Source organism: Caenorhabditis briggsae, assembly GCF_000004555.2.
Source record: "Caenorhabditis briggsae complete genome, chrV, whole genome shotgun sequence".
In the NCBI taxonomy this organism is placed as follows: Eukaryota; Metazoa; Nematoda; class Chromadorea; order Rhabditida; family Rhabditidae; genus Caenorhabditis; species Caenorhabditis briggsae.
The window spans coordinates 13,263,048-13,281,486 of NC_013488.2; the positions used below are offsets into that span (position 1 = coordinate 13,263,048).

General features: G+C 36.7%; 4 protein-coding genes across 4 annotated transcripts; all 4 read right to left on the minus strand.

Annotated features, from left to right (window-relative positions):
- Nucleotides 1-504: 504 nt before the first annotated feature.
- Nucleotides 505-1,912, minus strand: CBG19241 (the record flags this gene model as incomplete). Its single annotated transcript, XM_045237977.1, has 4 exons — nt 505-749; nt 1,318-1,396; nt 1,447-1,674; nt 1,721-1,912. The coding sequence occupies 4 exons, from the start codon at nt 1,910-1,912 to the stop codon at nt 505-507; spliced, it is 744 nt and encodes a 247-aa protein (XP_045096725.1).
- Nucleotides 1,913-1,972: 60 nt separating this feature from the next.
- Nucleotides 1,973-2,110, minus strand: CBG27188 (the record flags this gene model as incomplete). The annotated part of the gene is made up of 1 exon (XM_045237978.1): nt 1,973-2,110. The coding sequence occupies one exon, from the start codon at nt 2,108-2,110 to the stop codon at nt 1,973-1,975; it is 138 nt and encodes a 45-aa protein (XP_045100210.1).
- Nucleotides 2,111-3,529: 1,419 nt separating this feature from the next.
- Cbr-nhr-36 lies at nt 3,530-6,245 on the minus strand (the record flags this gene model as incomplete). The annotated part of the gene is made up of 8 exons (XM_002637473.1): nt 3,530-3,792; nt 3,835-3,959; nt 4,081-4,341; nt 4,386-4,534; nt 4,585-4,794; nt 4,844-5,080; nt 5,972-6,067; nt 6,171-6,245. 8 exons carry the CDS (start codon nt 6,243-6,245, stop codon nt 3,530-3,532), a joined length of 1,416 nt encoding a protein of 471 aa, XP_002637519.1.
- A 4,061-nt stretch (nt 6,246-10,306) lies between these two features.
- Nucleotides 10,307-12,963, minus strand: CBG19243 (the record flags this gene model as incomplete). The annotated part of the gene is made up of 7 exons (XM_002637474.2): nt 10,307-10,422; nt 10,467-10,796; nt 10,843-11,428; nt 11,482-11,724; nt 11,873-12,013; nt 12,561-12,783; nt 12,866-12,963. 7 exons carry the CDS (start codon nt 12,961-12,963, stop codon nt 10,307-10,309), a joined length of 1,737 nt encoding a protein of 578 aa, XP_002637520.2.
- Between the last annotated feature and the right edge of the window lie 5,476 nt (nt 12,964-18,439).

Below are 18,439 nucleotides of genomic sequence, written 5' to 3' on the forward strand. Positions count from 1 at the left end.
GAGTGTTTATGGTAGTTCTTTTGAAAATTGAGAATCTTTTAGAAAGACTAGTGAAGGGTTTCGTAATGAAAAAATTACAAATTCAAACGCCAGAAAAGCCCAGAAACTTGTCTCGTCGTCTCTTTTTATAAATCTACTCCGTGACGACAACGAACACAACGAATGGAAGTCTCGAGGAGACGTCTCTTCTCTTTTTTCCGAAATACTAAACGAAAGAAACTTCTCGGCCTTTTTTTCTTTGGAAACATCTGATTGGGGTGCCAAAAACGAAGAAAACTGAACAACAAGGGAAGGCGAGAGAATAGAGTAACAGAGAAACGAGAACCGTATTGTGTGGATAGAGAAAGAGCAAACGAAATTGCTCTTCGTACACAGAGTGTGTGTTTGGTGAATAAATACTGTGTTATACACTTTTACTTTCAGTACAGCAGTTCATATCAATGAATTGAGACACGTAAAAAATGGGTGAGCAACAAATGGAAATTATTGATAAAGTATGCATAACTAGACTACGCTTTTGCTCCGAAGTTCGACTTTCGACACTCGCCAAATGTTGTTTGCATCTTTGAGACCAAGGAGTTTTCGAACTGAAATAAAAACAAGAGTTTTCAAAGAAAAGATTTCAGGCAAAATACCACGGTTGAACACATAATTGACGCTTTTCTTCGTCACTGAATGTGTCGAAATGAAGACCAGGGTTGAAGCAGTTCCTTGTTGAGCTTCGACAAAAAAGAAAACGAGACCGCCATCTGGAAATCAAAAGTTCTGGAAAAAACCTTGAATAAAAGAATAAACAAAGTTTCTGCCAAGGAAAAAGTTTGCAAAGTATTGAGTTTCGTTCAGATTTTTTTGTAATTCGGAGGGTGCAACGATTCTGAGGGTACAAGGAGTTACAAAATAATTTAGGAGTACAAAAGCAACAATTCGCGGGTTAAAAATATTTTTTTCAGGTGTTTTGTACCCCCGAATTGAGGATTTTGTAGATTATACTACTGTGGACCAATTAGCATTTTTGTACCCTACGAATTATTTGCCTTTTTTTATTCGAAAATAGTTAGGAAATTTCAAAATTTCATGAAAATATGAAAAACCCGGGCCTAACCGGCCGGCCTGGGATGACGCGGTCCGGACCCTGATTTTTCAAGTATGGTTTTTTTTCGAACATCAGGACAACAAATCAATTTTTGAGTGTTCTTCGAATTGGTTTTTGTGTGGTGATTCAATTACCACTAAAGGGATTACGTAAGAAAAAAGAAACCACTATTATAATATAGCTATTCTCTCTTTTTTCTATAAATTCTGATCTTGAACTCTCACCATTTATGAAAATATCAAAGTAGACAGAAGCCACAATTGTTATGATGGGCCCCAAAATGAAAACTACATGAACAGCTGCCTGAAAACGTGATTTTTTGCCTCTCTTGACCGAAATTTTCCCATTTTCACCTGTACAATCAACACCGTAGTAAACTTCTTCTGAACTTTCAACGTATGCTGAGATAAATCTTTTCGCGAAGCTAACAAGATTACCAGAGTAAACGCTCCGCATAATAGAACGACGGAGCCAACAAAAATGATGAAAACTAATGTGGTGCAGATGGCAAGAATAATCGGCCAAGAGTACGGATCAGAGACTAGAAATTTAGGACACCAGACTTCGGCCATGTGGTATTTCTGGAATAGATGTGTTGCGGGTCTGAGAGCTTGTCATATTTGAAACCTCAAAAATCATTGGCTTGATTGTCGGCTGCGAGCTTTGAACCGTTAGGAGACCCAAATAAGAAATTGCAGTTAAGACCAGAATGACATAGGTCAAGTAGACCAATATTTGGAGAAATCTTCGAATTTTTAGGTTTCGAGGATTAGTGTTCATAGAGGAGATAGCTTTTAGACGATAATGGAAAAGATCCATTATTGAAAGTACAACACCTGAAAGCAAGTAAATTATGATAACTAAATTCTTTGAAGCATTTTAACCTAAAAGACAATAAACAGTAAGAATAGCAGGGAAAGCTAAATTCAGTGGGATAAAACGAATTATACCATTTGATTGATATCCTATCATGGGTAGATAGAAAATAGGACACAGTACTATTGATATTGCAAACATGCATAATACATTTCTGAAAATGGAACTACCGTGCTTTCCCTAATAGAAGTCCACCCAAACAGTCACTTTGAGGTCAATTAGCTCGATTCCTCTGATAGATACCAAAAGCTTATCAATTGATAAAGTACTTATCATAATATCACCAATGTTTTATCAGTTAACAAACTTTTGATATCTTTCACAGGAAATGAGATAATTGAGAGATTTAAAGTTGACGGTTTGGATAGGCTTCTAGTAGAAGAAACACGGTATTTAAAAAAAGAAAAAATTTCAAACTCGAGTCATACAGTGTTAAATTTCGAAGATAAATAACTCTGATTCTTTTTGCATGTATTCCAGAATGATATACCAATAGATACACAGCAACTGCATATATAGGAGTGGCAACAAATGGAGACAATTTGAATATAAGAAATCCGAAAAGCAAATTTTGAGGCACCGAACATTCGTAGTTGGAGACATTTGGAAATATGAATAACTTTTTTGATAGATCTCCAGATTTCAGCTATTTTTCTGACCGTTAATCTAAAAATTAGGTTTAAAGTAGCGTGGTTTTGAGGTCTACAAGAAAGAGGGCGCCGCTGGAAAAAAAAAATCAGCAACAGAATCTGGAAAATTATTCAATTGAGAGTGTAATATGATGGAATTTTCGGAAAAAAAAGAAATGATGTTTTATTCCTAGAGATTTTGAGAGCAGGCGACTTTTCACCTGTAAAGCTTTTCATATTGGTTTCGTAAGTCGAGATCATGAACTTCTTGCAATTTACGAAATACAACATTTTTTGAAAATTCTAAAACTCTAGGATTTATTTTTTAAAATCTGAAAATCCAGAAACTGAAAAAAAATTCAGAAGCTCCGAAACTTCAAAAAAAAAATCTGACATTTCGATTTTCAAAACTCCGAAAATTGAAACTTTTGATTTTTCAGATTTTCAGAAAGATTTTCATTATTTTGAAAATTCTAGAATTCAATTTTGAATATCTGGAGTTGCCGGGATTTTCAAAAAATCTGAGAATCCAAAAATCCAGAAAATTTCGAAGTTGTAAAATTTTCAGCAAAATCTGAAAACCCATGAATTTAAATTTTGAGATATTCAAAGTAACACCATTTTAAGATAAATTATTTTTTAAAAACCTAAAACTTCAACGAAACCTACAACACATTTCACAGAACGTATTCTTTTCATGGTTTGATTGGTTAAAACCATTCTAGCTGAAAGAAGTCAAAGATGACGGCTCGTGTATGTTTTTAGTTTCTGAGTTTTTTTTATAAAAATGAAAAAACTAGACAAAATATTCATTGAAAATCAAGATCAAATGTACAAATATATAGATAACAGATGATAAAATGAGAGGGTATCAAAGATACGTATAAGAAGGCAAAACACTGTAGCTGATGGGAATAATGTAGGTCGCTATTCAAAAGTTTAGAATTTCACGCTGCAACGTTTTTCGATCCTGTGTATATCTTTGAGGTGTAGCAATGTCCAAAAGAAGCATGAAATCACGAAAATCCCGTTGATAATGTTCCAGAACATCGACCATATTGAGAATACTGTAGTATCTACCCGGTCCTGCATTCGAACCATGTCTACTTAAACAATATAACAAAAGAGCCCCAGTGAGATTGTACCGTTCTCTAGCCAGTATTTCTTGAGCACTCTTGGACAAATCGGTGACGGCTAAAATGCAATTTTGGTTTTTTTAGATAAGAGTTCTCTTACCATCATTGCACAAAATAATAGCTTTTAATAGAACGTATTCAGTTTTGTCGAAGACGTTTCGGATAAGAGGGGCCATGATCCGAAGGCTGAGACGCCGTTCAAAGGAGCGAACTTCACGTTCACATCTAAAAAAGAATGTTCTAGAGGGATAACTGAAAAGTGGTGGGGAACACAAACTAAAACAAAACCATTCTCAAAATAGAGAACTTATCAACTTAAGACAACACAAAAAGAGAAGATCCATACTGTCCTGCTGGTCCGGATATGCAAATCCCATCTGGCATTTGAAGAACCGCCATTTTCGAGAGAAATGAAGAGTAGGAAGATGTGAGGGCAAGATTCATGAATGTTGTTGCCTTGGTTAGCAAAATCTGAAAGTTTGTTATTAAGCTCATTTCCAGTGTTACTTCTCTCCTTGCCTTATCATTTGATGGTAGTTGTTGAAAGAACGGAAACGTCTTCGCGTACTCTATGGCAGTAAGCATATCAAAGCTGAGCCACTCTTTCCTGGAATCAAATATGAACTTTCATTCCCTATACCAGTGACTCACGTATTTATGCCAAAATTAGATGTCGATGGTGGAAATGCAACCGGTAAAGACAACAAATTATTAGTAATTGGATTTTCGTTCTTGATTTGATTTATTAACACTTGCTGCTCAATAAAGTTCTCTTGAGTAATCGGCCAACCAGTCATCGCCTGAAAAGAACCACCGAATCAAAGATCTGTAACACAAACTGGGTACATACCCCGTATTTGTCGGCTAAATCTAGTTTTCCAGTAGATGATAAAATTCCTTCGAGACTCGGCATAAAGAGAGGATTGTAAGCTGATTTTCGAAATTTGTCAGTTTGAATATCCAGGTTGTGAAGCTTATCGATAATCCCTGACACATAGTTCTCTCGTGTTGGTAGCGGAGAAGTGATGACTGGTGAAGCAATGTTAGGTGAAGCAGCCGGCTATATAATTAAAAGAATTGAGAAAGAGAGTGCAAAATGTAAAACAAACCAAGTCTGGAAGTTCTCCATCTGAACTTGTAGGACTATCGTGTTTTCGGTGAAGAGCCACCATGGCTACCATTCCAACTTTGTAACATTTCTGAAGACGACAATGACGACATTTACGGGGGCGGACAGTATGAGATGCTATTGAAAAGCACTGTTTGTCGTATTTACACTCTGGATAGATAGTTTTATGAAGGATCGCTCGTCGGAAGAACGATTTGCAGCCATGACAAGCGGGAACCTGAAAAGGATTTTTTCGGAAAGCTCATCTTAAATTTTTGAGCAATAATTTGGAGGGTACAAAATTTGGGAGCGCAGATAATTTTCAAATATTTTGTATCCCCGAATTGAGGATTTTGTAGTCACAAATCGGTTTGCACCCAAAAGACGCCCGAAATTCTTGTATTCTCCGGATTATTTTCAGAGATTTTGTTATCCATTTTTCTGAGAATCAGTGTTGGTATAAATAAATACAGTAAAAAAGGAAAATTCGAGAATTTTTTTGGAAATGCCGATATCTGATCTTGTTTTTTAGTTTTTGTTGATGTCAGAAAAACAAACTGAAATTCAAAATTTTGTCTGTAGTTGACAAAAACGAAGTATCAAAAGTTTAGTATCTTACATGCTTGGAAGTTTTCTATGAATGATTTCTATGAAAGATTAAAAGATTAAATAAATGCGCCTATACTGTCAATTTTGAGCCCAATTATATTGGTCCGTATATCAAAAATGTATCAATTAATAAAATGTTTTTGGGATTATGATGAACAATTAATCAGTTGGAAATTTGTTCATATCTTTCACAGAGTCCGAGATAATTAAGCTCATAATTGGCGGTTTACATGGGCTTCTGTTAGAGAATATACTGTAAATAGTTCTAAAAATTAACTTCTAGAGTCTGACAAGGTGTTTATTAGTTTGAAGCTTTCAAAAATGAGAAGTTCAAAAGTTTGCAAAAAGTGTGAATTATAATATTTTGATTTCTTGAGTTTCTAATCTAATCTTTCTACTACAACGTGCAAAACTGGAGTTCTAAATACCATAGAGCAATAAACCAGATGAAATCCGATAAAAATGACTTATAGACTTCACAGAATGACTTAAGGATTACTGTGAATAGACTCCAACTAACCGAATAATGTTTTCCAGCAGCCGGCTTCCCACAAACTCGACACATTTCAACAGGAACATCAGCTCTTCCGGCAAAGGTATTTCCGATGAGCGACATCTGAGAAAATGAAAATAACCATGAGAGGAGGTCTAACTTTAAACGGGTTTTGATTGTGTGGACAACAATAATCAGACAATGAGTAATCCCATAGGTAACTTACGTCATACATGCTGGAACAAGGATCGTCTTCTCCCTCAGAGATGCTCATTGTTCCGATTGAAGTGGAGCTAAACATGACGATAGAGTTATATTCGTGAGAGATGTATGTTCTGAGATCTGACTGCGGAAAAGAGGTGGAGAGATTAGATGAATACGAGCCCGATTAAGAATGGGGGCCAGACATATCCACCTGGAAGAGAGGAGAGCACAAAACAGAAAACCTGTCTGTATTTTGAATTGATGACGGAGTAGTAGAGATAATGAATTGTTTTTGAAGCAGTGCTATGGGAATAGACGATGGAATTAGGATACAGTCCTTGAAAATGTCATAGACAGAAATTCGAAGTTGATTTTCATGAAAACAATAATAAGGATTAGAGCAAAACACAAAGATTTCAGATTGTATTTAACATAGAACATGTGCGGGTTTAGAACAAAAAAATAGATTTTTTTTGTTGGGAAAACTGTGATATCATTTTGAGTGGGTCGATTTTTATGAAAACAAGAACCAAGACTTATTTTTCCAGACTTATTTTTCCAGAGTTTTCTTAACCTATGAAATTCGTTAAAGATGGTCTGTGCTGAATTTAATGAATTCCTTCATTTTGTACAGAAAAATATACCGATTCACATAAAAATAGTGAAAAAATTCAAAAAAAATCCTAAAATGAGAAACAGCATCGAGAAAGCGAAGTGGTATTCGGTGTCTATGTCTTTTGATTTCGAACTGGTTTTTTTTTGAGAAATTTTAACTTTTTGTCATTTATGCAAAAATTATTTTTTTGGGGAAAATAATGATCCGTAAGAAAACGATTGGAAATTGAAAAAAATACCCTGAACAATTCCCATTTTTCGGCTATTTTGAGAGCAAAAAAGCACATGTTACAGATCGAACATTTTTGATCACATTTTTGTGGAAAACTAAATTTTTAGTATTCTAAATCCGGTCGACATATCCTTCTTTATCTCTACATAATTCCTACTTGGCATATGAGGAAGTGCAGAGAAAATAGTGGTGAGAAATTCCGAAAAAAGTAGATAAGATAAGAGCAAGATTAGGAAACTCAAGACAACGAGAAGAAAGCGGAGAGAAAAAAATTCATGTGTCGAGCTCGCGGGCAGACACTATGAACTCTGGAGAGAGAGATCAGAAGTCGTTGAGGGAAAATGAAGACCCGACCCGGTGAGCAATGAAACGAGAAGGATTGCTTATCAGTTTTTGACTAAAGTGATTCTGATGGATCAGTCCGATCACTCTTTGTAGGCAGGATTGGACTCTCGTTCCTGATGTTTAAAATAAATTATTTTTAGTTCGGTCAAGTAGAGAAAATTAGAGATTGAATATTTTGAAATTAACTTTTTGGACCAGGAACTAGGAAGTATTTTTGTGATAAATTTTTTCAAAGGAAGGACACGAATAATCTTTGAACTACTTTTGGTTTTGTAATTGGAAGCTTTGAATAAAAATAAAAACTAGACATGATTAAATCATAAGCATATCAGTAAATCATCTAGATGTGCGCTTTTCACACGATTTTTAGACGTGAGAAAAAAGCGCAGAGGCTGGAAAATATGCTTCCTTATAAGTTCCTCATTGGGTTGAAAAAACAAGAAGAAATTAGTTTTACACCTGATAGTGAGAATACGTTGACCTGAATTAACAGAAATAGAAAGAGATCAATGAACATTTTAAATAATTTTTTGACGAAATAATTCAGAAACTCAATTATTATAGTTCTCAACTGTTCAGAAAAAATAAGAAAATAGTGTCTGGTCATCGTCCCGGGAATCGAGAAACTTGCCATTTTTGTCTCGCAATCAGAAAATCAATACAAATTTCATAAAAGAAGAAGAAAACACATGGCGTAGAATTGATAAGACAATTTATTTGGCTACACAGGCTAGACCTAAATTTTCCTAAATGAATAACTAATAACTCGAAACTAAAAATCTTAAGCTAGGCACTGCTCAGTATTATCAGAGAAGATTAATCTATCCGCCTTCTTTGATATCATCATGGATCAGGGCTCGACACATCTGTAAAAAATCTCTAAAATAGAAATAAAAGAAGATTTCGAAAGGGATCTCTTGAGACGAAAATATGCAATTTTGGATGCTAAGTGTTTCTTGATTTATATTGTATAGTTGGTTATTAATGATCTGAAGGTCTGAAGTGGCGAATTTCAATACACCTCATCAATCAGAGAAGTATTCTAAAAGAAAATCTTGAAAATATACAGCCATATTTTAAGTCTAGACTTTTGTTTTCCAAACAAAAATACGAGTTTGGAGATGAGGAACGAAGTCTAGCATAATCACAATTTCTTATCAGAATCTTCATTTTTCGAATCAAGCATAACGATTTTCGGGATTTTCTGGAATAAGTCTAGATTTAGACAAATGAAAAATTCAACGAAAACTTCATACCGTCCTGCCTATTGAAGGATCCCTTAACTTGTAACTTTGAGTCGATTTTTCTCGTTTCCTGTGAAAGGTATAAAAGTGGTAAACTGATAAATTGTTTATCATAATATCAAAAATGTTTTGTCAGTTGACCCATTTTTGATATCTTGCATAGAAAACAAGAAAAATCAGTCCAAACTTGACAATGTGGGGGGTCCTCCTGGTTTTTCTCGATTCTAAACTTTTCGAAATTCTATAAATTTTGCGAACAGGGCCGTTTCAGGCCAGCCCGGCATTTAGTAAGTATGCAAAAATCTGAATTTTCCGATTCCTTAAAATTTGATATACCAAAATTTGGGTATTTGACACATACAGATTGAAAAACTTTTCTGGATTTCAAAATTAATATTTTCCTACATCTGATTTTTTAAAATTTACTAATTTCTGAACTTGCGAGTGTCTTACTTTTTCAATTTCCGGATTCTCTTACTTCCGACTTTCCGAATTCTAGGAATTCTAAATAACCAAAACATCGAATTTCGAAATTTCCTAACAGACCATGAAAAAATAATCCCTGGAAAAATGACAAAACCTGTCTATAAGACAACGGGTACTGTAAGCGGGAGCTAGGTGGCTCAGCCCGGTGAGGGCACAAACCAACTGTTTTTCAAAATTCGAAAATTTCGAAATTCAGAATTTTCGGAGAACAGAAAGTTTAGTAAACCTGACATTTAGTTATCCAAAATTTGAAACTTCAGGAAACCGGGAGTTCACATACTCCGGATTTCAGAACATAAAAAAAATATTTTTTCAATAGTTTGGAAATTTTGAAAATTTGGGAAATCAAATATTCCTAGAAGAAAATTGATAGTATGCAAAACTTTCACAAATTTTGGTGAACTCGGAAACTCGAAAATTTTTTAATTAGAAATTAAATTGTAAGATACAGAAAGCGGAAGCCAGGAGGTTGAAGCCCCCGACAGGGGGCGTAAACCGACTGGTTCATGATAATAATATGTTTTATAATACCCACTATGCACAAGTTAAAAAAACGTTTTGATTTTTCCCGTTGATCTTTCGAATAAAGGCACATTCACAAAATTATTTGTCCAAAAATTACGTTTTTGTAGTTCATTCATACAGATTAAAATAACACATTCCATTATCAAGAATCATTAGGCTTGATAGAAGTTTACGCTGAAATTCTAACATCAAAAGTTCAAAACTTTTCGGACGTCATAGAATTTGTAACTCCCATGACTTTTGCATTGTTTTCTATGAATTATGTATCTGAAAAACACAAAATCCAGACTAGGCAGCTGGAATCACATTGTCTGGAACTTATGATCTGGACGTTAAATACGTTGAATGTTTGGTTTTTAATGTTGTTTAAAGCTCCATAAAATAAAAATATTCATTGAAAATTGTGTGATGACAGATAAAGAAAAATGATTTTTCTCATCTGTCAATTACTGTTTTAAAGGAATGTTTTGAGGGACCCGTAAACGAGGTATTACTACAATCTGAGTCCAAAAAATGGATCATGAATGTTCCATTTTTCTGACCACAAATAAAAAAATATAAAAGAAAAAAACGGTATCACAGAATGAGCAAACAAGAAAAATTGGTGACAGATCGATAAATCAAGATTAGAACCAGTATGAGATGATTAATTCTTTTGGGCGAGTGTGTGATATGTGCAGATACAACACGTAGTTTTTTTGTTTGGGATCCTTAGTCTACTGTGGTAATTCGGAGAGAATCGTCAAGCTTTGAACTATCAATTAACTCTTCACGAGCGATCTCGATTGGAGCTTTTGAATGATCGGAATCCCAATGTTGTAGACTCACTGAAATAGGAAATTTGATAATGATTTTCCCCAAGATTATTTACCTGTTCCACAACAATGGAAGAACACTCCGGTAGCGATGCAAATCGCACCCATCGTACTGAATACAGACATCCATTCCGCAGGTGTTCCTTGTTTTGTGAATGCTCCGATATGGTATGGAGCCACCGATGAAGCAATCTGTCCCCAAAATCTCGAGAAAGCAGCGATTCCGGCAGTCTGAGCGGGAGCGATTGTGACGACACTGGTGGAGTATCCAGGAATGTATCCAGAGACGAATGACATTGCCATACAGACTAGGAAAATGGCTGTTCCTCTTTGAGTGCAATCAGCAAAGCAGAGAAGACCGAAGCAGATGGCGATTCCAAAAGAAGCTGAAAAAACAATTTGGTGAAGATAAAAGTTCTGGAAATAACCAACCAGAAGAGTTGCAGATTTTAGTAATTGTATCCATTGATGCCCATTCACGTCTTCTGGCGATATCGGCAAATCCAACATAGACAACCTTGGATATTAGTTGGAGAAGGAATGGGAGAGCAGATAGAACACCGTTCGATGTCAGACTCATGTTCAAGATGGTTTTGTAGTAGAGTGGTAAGTAGGTGATGGTTCCAACAGTAACATAGTTGTGTGCAAATGAGGAAGCAGCAATTGACCAGACAACTGGAGATTTTGCCAAATTTAACCATCTAGTTTTCTGTGGTCGTTTGATAGCTCGCTCTGTTGTGATGTAATGAAGCTCTTCCTTGGAAAGAACATCTTCAGCGTGGCATGGAGAATCGTGTACAACAATGTACCAAAGGACACACAACACGATTCCAAACACTGCATATGTATGGAATGCCATTGGCCATCCTAATGGAAGTTGACACAATTCTGCAGTGGCGAACATTGCGATGACCACGGAGAGTTGATTTCCAGTCGTTGCGATCGCCAGAGCTGTGGATTTCTCGTTGGCTGGGAACCACTGAGAAACGAGAACGAGCATACATGGCCAAAGAACACCCTTAAATATTGATATAGGATCAGTTTGAGCGCGGATAATCAGGATCTACTCACTTGTCCAAATCCCATCAGAAATCGTAGAAACATTATCGGCATGGTACCGAAATTGGTTGTTGATGCCACGAATGGAGTTACGAATGTTCCAAGCACATTCACAACTGCACCGTAGAACACTGTTCTTGTTGGTCCTATGTACCTATTCAAGAGCTCCGAACACAACGTGGCAACCAATCCTCCCACATAGAAAGCAGCAAAGATTATCGCTCGATCATGTGATGTCCAGTATATTGTGCCTCTCTGTAAAATGTTAAATTCTTGGTTTCGAAAACTTATAAAGTTGTAATTATGTTGTTTTCCCTCTTTTCCTTCTAACATTTCAAACTCCCGATCAAAGCTCCCCTCTCAAAAACCCTGTAATTTTCGTTTCAAAAGGTTCTCCACTCACATGTTCAACTGTTTTGTTGCCTCCAAATGTTAGTAAAGGGCATTTTTCCTCGTTGAATGACGTATTCAGACGAGAAGAAGTCGCGGAGATCATCGGCTTTCCGTCCGTCAGTGCCGTACTGTTTAGCATACAAACGATCGCCTGCAAACAAAGAAAATCGTTGATGTTTGAAACGAAAAAAAAAAAACTTTTTGGCATATGCTGTTTGATGTTTTGAGGGAAAAAACTTTAGTTTTTCGCGAAGGTTTTCTCAAGACTTTGATAATGGAAACATGTTTTGGGATCGAGGATTCCATTAAAAACACTCAGGCATCCCTGGGAAAGCTTTAGATATCACTTTTTCCTGAAATCTGTACCAGAAAGAATCCAATGAATGAAAGTCTAGATGACATCTTCTAGAAACTCCGTTTTCGGCCCACTATCTGATCGGCAGGGTAAGTCGAAAAAGAGTACATCTAGTTCTTAAGGTACATTGTTTTCAGGGGTACAGAGGATCTTATGGACATTTTTCACAGCTTTTTTCGCTGTTTGCTTCAAATTTTAGGCTTAGGCTTAAACGCCCTACATCTCAAGATCCCATGTACCCTCTGGACTCATGTCCCTAGGACATGGGTGTCACCTCGATGTACCCTTTTTCGATGTACACTTGGATCCTGCGCCCTAGTTTTCTTGGAACAAAAAAACTCACCATATTCAGATTGGATCGCATCAGTCCTTCGATGGTGAGGGCCAGTGCGACGGCCATTGCTACTCGCAATCGCACGCTTCGCACTGACCATAAGTTCGATTTTGCGCTCATGAGCCACGAGAGAGTGACGGAGCCGGACGATAGGGATGTCGGCTGAAGAAGGGAATGGATTGATTTGAAGTATGGAAGAAAGAAAAGGAGCAAGAAGATGGAAGAAGGAGATCTGGAATGAATGAGAAGATATATTTGAATGAATGAGTGGAAGAAGTGAGTGAGAATCTAGGACGAGTCACGGACGGACTGACGGCGGGTAAGCCCAATTTATAGGAGCCTGCGAAAAGTAGGCGGGTATTGGATGGAAACGAAGGGGAAGAAGAAGAAGATGTTTGGTGTTTTTGAACATGTTCTGAACCAAATTGCAGGGGAAAGTAAGAGAAAGAGAAAGAAGGAGAAAGTGTGCTCTCAGAAGTGATCGAAATTGAAAATTTCACTTAATTATGGCCTACAAAATGCATTTTTGTTTTTCGATCAACCACACCTTCGAAATAGTTTACTGTATTATGATAAGAGCTTTGATGTTTGGACTCTTTTATTTCTATTTTTCCAGAATGATGAAACCGCGATTCTAGAATAGAAAGTATTCATCCTCTTCCGATGCGGTCAATGGTGTCGGAGCGGGTGTGGTCGAAATTATTTATGATTTCTGGAAAAGAGGCGGAGTCTCTTGAAGAGACCTAGAGAGTTTGAGTTTTCTTCAGGATGCCTCGTTTTGAAATAAAATAATTGACGTGCAAATCAAGAAAATGTTAGTTCGACGACTCAATAAAATTAGATCGGAAAAAAATCTTCTAGGAAACTATTTAAAAATCCAAAAAAAGGGGAGTTGAGGGGAAATGAAAAACAAAAGTAGCGTAGACAGATAATTCTAGAAGACTTTCTTCCTCGGAATACATAGATGACGTTTAGAACAAAGCGTGGACTTAGTCGGCGGGATATGACAGGAAAATCTGGAGGACATTTTGTTTTGGCACGTCTCCAGAAGCACAGTTCAAATTCTAATGGATTTCATGAAGGTTAACAGAACTGTTGAATATATGGAAAATTATACGGAACAATTGAACAGAGATGTGAGAACAGAAACCATCGGAACAAGTACAGTACTTGACATTCAATATTTGCTGGTCGCTTCAGAAGGGTTCAGCGGGATCAAAAAATTGTAGGCAAGCTCGAAGTAGTTCTGTATTTTAACTATATCAACAAAAAACAAAAGCGGAGGCGTGAATAAAAACAAAAAGGTTGTCAGAAGACGTCAGACAGAAAAGTCTAAAAAAATACGGGCTTTATCTACCGATCGGGCTTGGTTTGTTTTCAGCTCAGCCGTTTTACAAAAAGTCCTGAAGCCTAAAAGGGGAATATTCTGTTTCAACTCCCGACCCATTCAGCTTTGACCACCTGGAGAGGACGTTGGAAACCCCCAAAAAAAGATTTTGAATCGACTGAGTATGAAACATACGCAGCCAATTAAAGTTAGAATTTCAAATGCACTATCTATATCGGTCCTTTTTTTCATGCAAGAAGAATAAATGTGTCTATGCCTGTTCTGGAAGAGTCAAACAACATACTACAGTAAGACAATCTGATTTCGTTTGAGAACGTCGTAAACCTACTTACCATCTCAATGATCATCTTTTATAAAGTCACAGATTTTGAGATTAATAAAATCCTTTTGCCTTTTCCATACTTTTTAATCCTGCATTTCTCTTTTTATCAGCATGCTTCTCCTTATAACCTTAAAATACATCCAGGTGAACCTTTCTTTTTCAGAAATCATATGTTTTAAAAAGGTTAATGGTTATCTAGGTTGATCAGTTCGGAGAATAGTCAAAGCTCACGTTCCAAAGCTCACTCATCAGTCGACACCAACCATTTGGAAGAAAAAGAAGAAGCCCGTCCTTCTTCTTCCCCCAATTACTACTGCCTTTCTTAGCCAACGACTCTCTCTCTTCACCCGATCATCGATGTGTGAGAGATTCTGATGAACCAAACATCTGTTCTCTTTTGCAATTACTACATTACGATATAGATATACTGCGAATGAATGAATGCTCAGGATTCTCGGGAGCTGTAAACAAAAAGAAAACTAAAGCGAAGGTGGAGTAAAAAGAAAAGTCTTCAGGAAGAAGAAAACGGAATTCATAATGAAAAGAGGAAACGAGAAGGAGACGAAGATGTATGATTTGTAAACGACATGTAAACGTGAGAATAAAAGTGCTGTTGGAATCTTAAAATAAAGTGACAGAGGTGGAGGAGGGGACGACGACGGAAGTGATCAAGAATTGGTCGACGGCTTCTGCCTTCCCCCCTGGTCGGTCAACGACTTCTTTCTATTTCAGTCATTCATTTCCGTGTTTCACACTCCTCGCGGATTATATTAAAGTTTCTGTGATTTAATTCAAAAACAAAGGCAGTAAGTTTTCTAAGGCGGAACTAACATATGGATACATATGGATGCATACATATGATGCTCTTTTTTCTACTTCCTCAAGTTTCAACGAAAAAAAGAAACAAGTTCGACGATGGGGCATAAATTGGGGGATGGAAGACAACTAATGAATAATTGAGAACTTCTAGGAGGGAAAAGAGCAAAATTATGTCTGGAAACTAGATGAATAGGATCTGAAAAGCGAAAAAAGGGCTTTCCACGTGACGTTATGTTGCAATTGTGTACTTTATGAAAGACGAATACTTGTTACTACAAAATGTATGTAGTTTGCATTTGGACGAATGTCAATAGAGAATACTTGGCTCGAAGCCTGAAAAAGAAACCACAGTTTTTCGAAGAGACGTTCTTATTTTTAGATATAAATAGCTTGAGACACAGTGGAGTGTCTTTAGTTTTAATTCCAGGGAATCCTTAAATCCATCTAAGCGATGAATCCATGGACCAGAAACGTGCATTTTCGAAATTTTTTTACTAAAATGCCTTTAAAATCCATCTGATGCGCTTGACGCCTAAATGTCGATTTTAAAAGACTTATTGGACATGTTAGACATGGATAAAAAAGAAAAGAAACGACCTCAAAAATCACACTACAGTAGCTTAAGGTCCAACGACCAGGCCCGTCCTCGTCTCCACACCCGAAAATAAAGTATTTCTGGTTTTTGATTTTTCGCAGCAAAAAAAGCAAATTGAAAAGATGGGGGCGGGGTCTGTGTGAGCTCTTGTTTTGTCAACAAGTCAGTTCTTCTTTCCCGGAAAATAGAAAACAAAAATGGTCAATGCATCCCTAAAAGATATAGATGCTCTTTTGTTTTGTTGTATTCGCCAGAGGACCATTTTCTGATCATTCAAAACTTGGTAACCGATCAGAAGATCCATACTACAATATATTTTGAAGATATGATCAGAAATCCATTTTGGGAATCTTCTCAGGAAGAAAAGAAAAATGGATCCAGCTCGAGTAATGAAGAGAAAAACAACAATTTTTCAGATGAGAGCGAAAAAAAAGTTTTATGAAAATGAAATACCTAACATATTATTGTTTAGTGGAGAAAAAAAGTGAATTTGTGAAAAAAGAGAGAGTTGAAAAGTCAAAAAAGTGCAATTGTTGCGCGTCGTCGCTAGTTGTGATTCTGATCTTTCCAAAGAAAAAGAGAGAATCCATTGTTCAGTCTGAGTTTCTTACTATCTCGAATTTTTCAAAAAACTTCAAAATAATATCAAAAATTTGTCATAAAATAGAAGAAGACCCTATAATTTTTTGAGTGGGCGAAAATGGGAGAAAAAGGCTTGATAGACATATCAAATTATTATTCCGAGCCACATGTCAAAGTACGAACATTCGATGGCGTGTGGTGGAAAAACAACAGACAGACTATTTGGTTTTTTGTTTTTCATAAAGGTGTTCTTCGTAATCCTTATTTAAATGAATGGAGAAATGAAATACTAAAGTAATGTTTGGCAAAGTTTTTCTAGAAAAACAAATATAAAGAGCAAATAAAAAGGAAGTGGGAGAAACCGAAGAAAATTACAGTTATTCACATGTTCATAGTATTATGAGTTCCAACTTCTATGCAGGAAGTTTGTTCTACTGTCTGTACAAAAAAATCTGGGCAACCACCTTCTTTTTCTGGGATATTTTTCTCGGAATTTTCAGATGTAATTTTTCACACTTTTTCTCATTGAAATTGAATAAAATTGAGATTTTAATGTAAAATCATCTAGAAAACATCAATTTTATCCAGAATTGCTTAAGTGCCTTCATACCTTGACGGCGATGGCTTCTTGAGGTTGCCGGTTAAAGGGGGAAAGTTCGTTCTGGTGTGCTGCTCATGTTTTCTGGATGATTTTACTTTAAAATCTCAATTTTATTCATTTTCAATGAGAAAAAGTGTGAAAAATGACATCTGAAAATTCCGAAAAAATATCACCGAAAAAGTGTGCGCCACTGTTGCAAAAAGGGGCGTATCAGGAACGCCCCCTTTTTCGGCTGCGGCGCGCCCACGTTTTATTGAACAGACAGTACCGCAATCATAATTTTGTAAATTCTCCAAAGTGAACAGGTTGCGGTAGAGCGCAATCACATTCTGAAGACCTTGCTTTCCTACCATGCAAAATCTAGATTTTGCAGGATTGGGTGTGAAAAATGCGGTTTCTTATATACTAGTAGTGCATCACATCTAGTGAACAATGAACATTACTCAGAATTGGATGTTCAATGAAATCAACAACAACTACAGTAATCTCCCCAGACCTCAAAAACCGAAATGTTCGGGCAACACAACAAAAAAGCAAGCGAACAAACAATTCGGAAGAGTTTTTGGATGAGAATTCGGAATAGAATTAGCAATTTTTAAGGGAGAAGGGATATGGAAAAAAAAGGTCTGAGCTCATATCAAAATGAAAAATGAAGTGCTAGTGTTGGTGAATCGTTGTGTTGAATTCAGAAACTGACGCTCAATGATCAGACGAACAGGACAACACACCCGGGGCTGTAAAGGACCCTTTTTCTTTGCCCAACGCTTCACAGATCAATGACCACACAATGGGGCACACATGCACAGAGAAGGAGGGAGGGAGGGAAATTTTAAGGGGCCAGAGATCTGGAAACAAAAGGGACAGATGTGGAAAAAAACACGCAGACGGGTCGTCGTCGTTGTGAGTAATTTTCCTTCCCTGTTCATTTTGCACTGCTCCATTTGATACATTTTAGTTGTGTTGGAAGCGGAAAAAATAACGGAAAAAAAGAAAAAAGAAAAAGAATAAAAGAAGAAGAAGCAGGAAATTGGAGAGTCGGGCTCCCGTAGAGGACAAGCAAGAACACCTGCATCTGACAAGTCACGCTAAGTTCACACTCTGAGTCAAGAATCATCGGAAGCAGGAAGAAGAAAAAATGTATCACTTCGACACATGTATAAAATAGAGGAGCTAGTGGGTGTGGTTAATTTATGATAATCGATCACGTGTTCCATCATAAACCTAGAGGAGTACTGGAAAAAGAAAAGACTAACAACTGGAGAAGAAACCGGAGGATGAAAAAACCCGCGCAGAAGCTCTCGAATAGGAAAGACTATGTCCCCATTTTTTGGAGAAAAGGACGCTGACCTATGGACTTGGAGCTACTACTACTGGAGAGAGCACCACCCTAGATACTTTCAGGAGCACGTTGCGTCAGAACAAAAAGTTGCAAAGATCGAAACAACGAAAGATGAGAGTGGAGAGGTGAGAAAAAAGAAGAAGATGACGGATAGAGGCACCTACGAAAAAGATCAAAGAATACTGTATGTTGCGATTCTCTTGGAAACGTGCAAAAAAGAGAAGTAGCCCATGGTCAGAAAAAGAGTCAGAGGTCGATGTTGCACCGTACAGTACGGAAGGA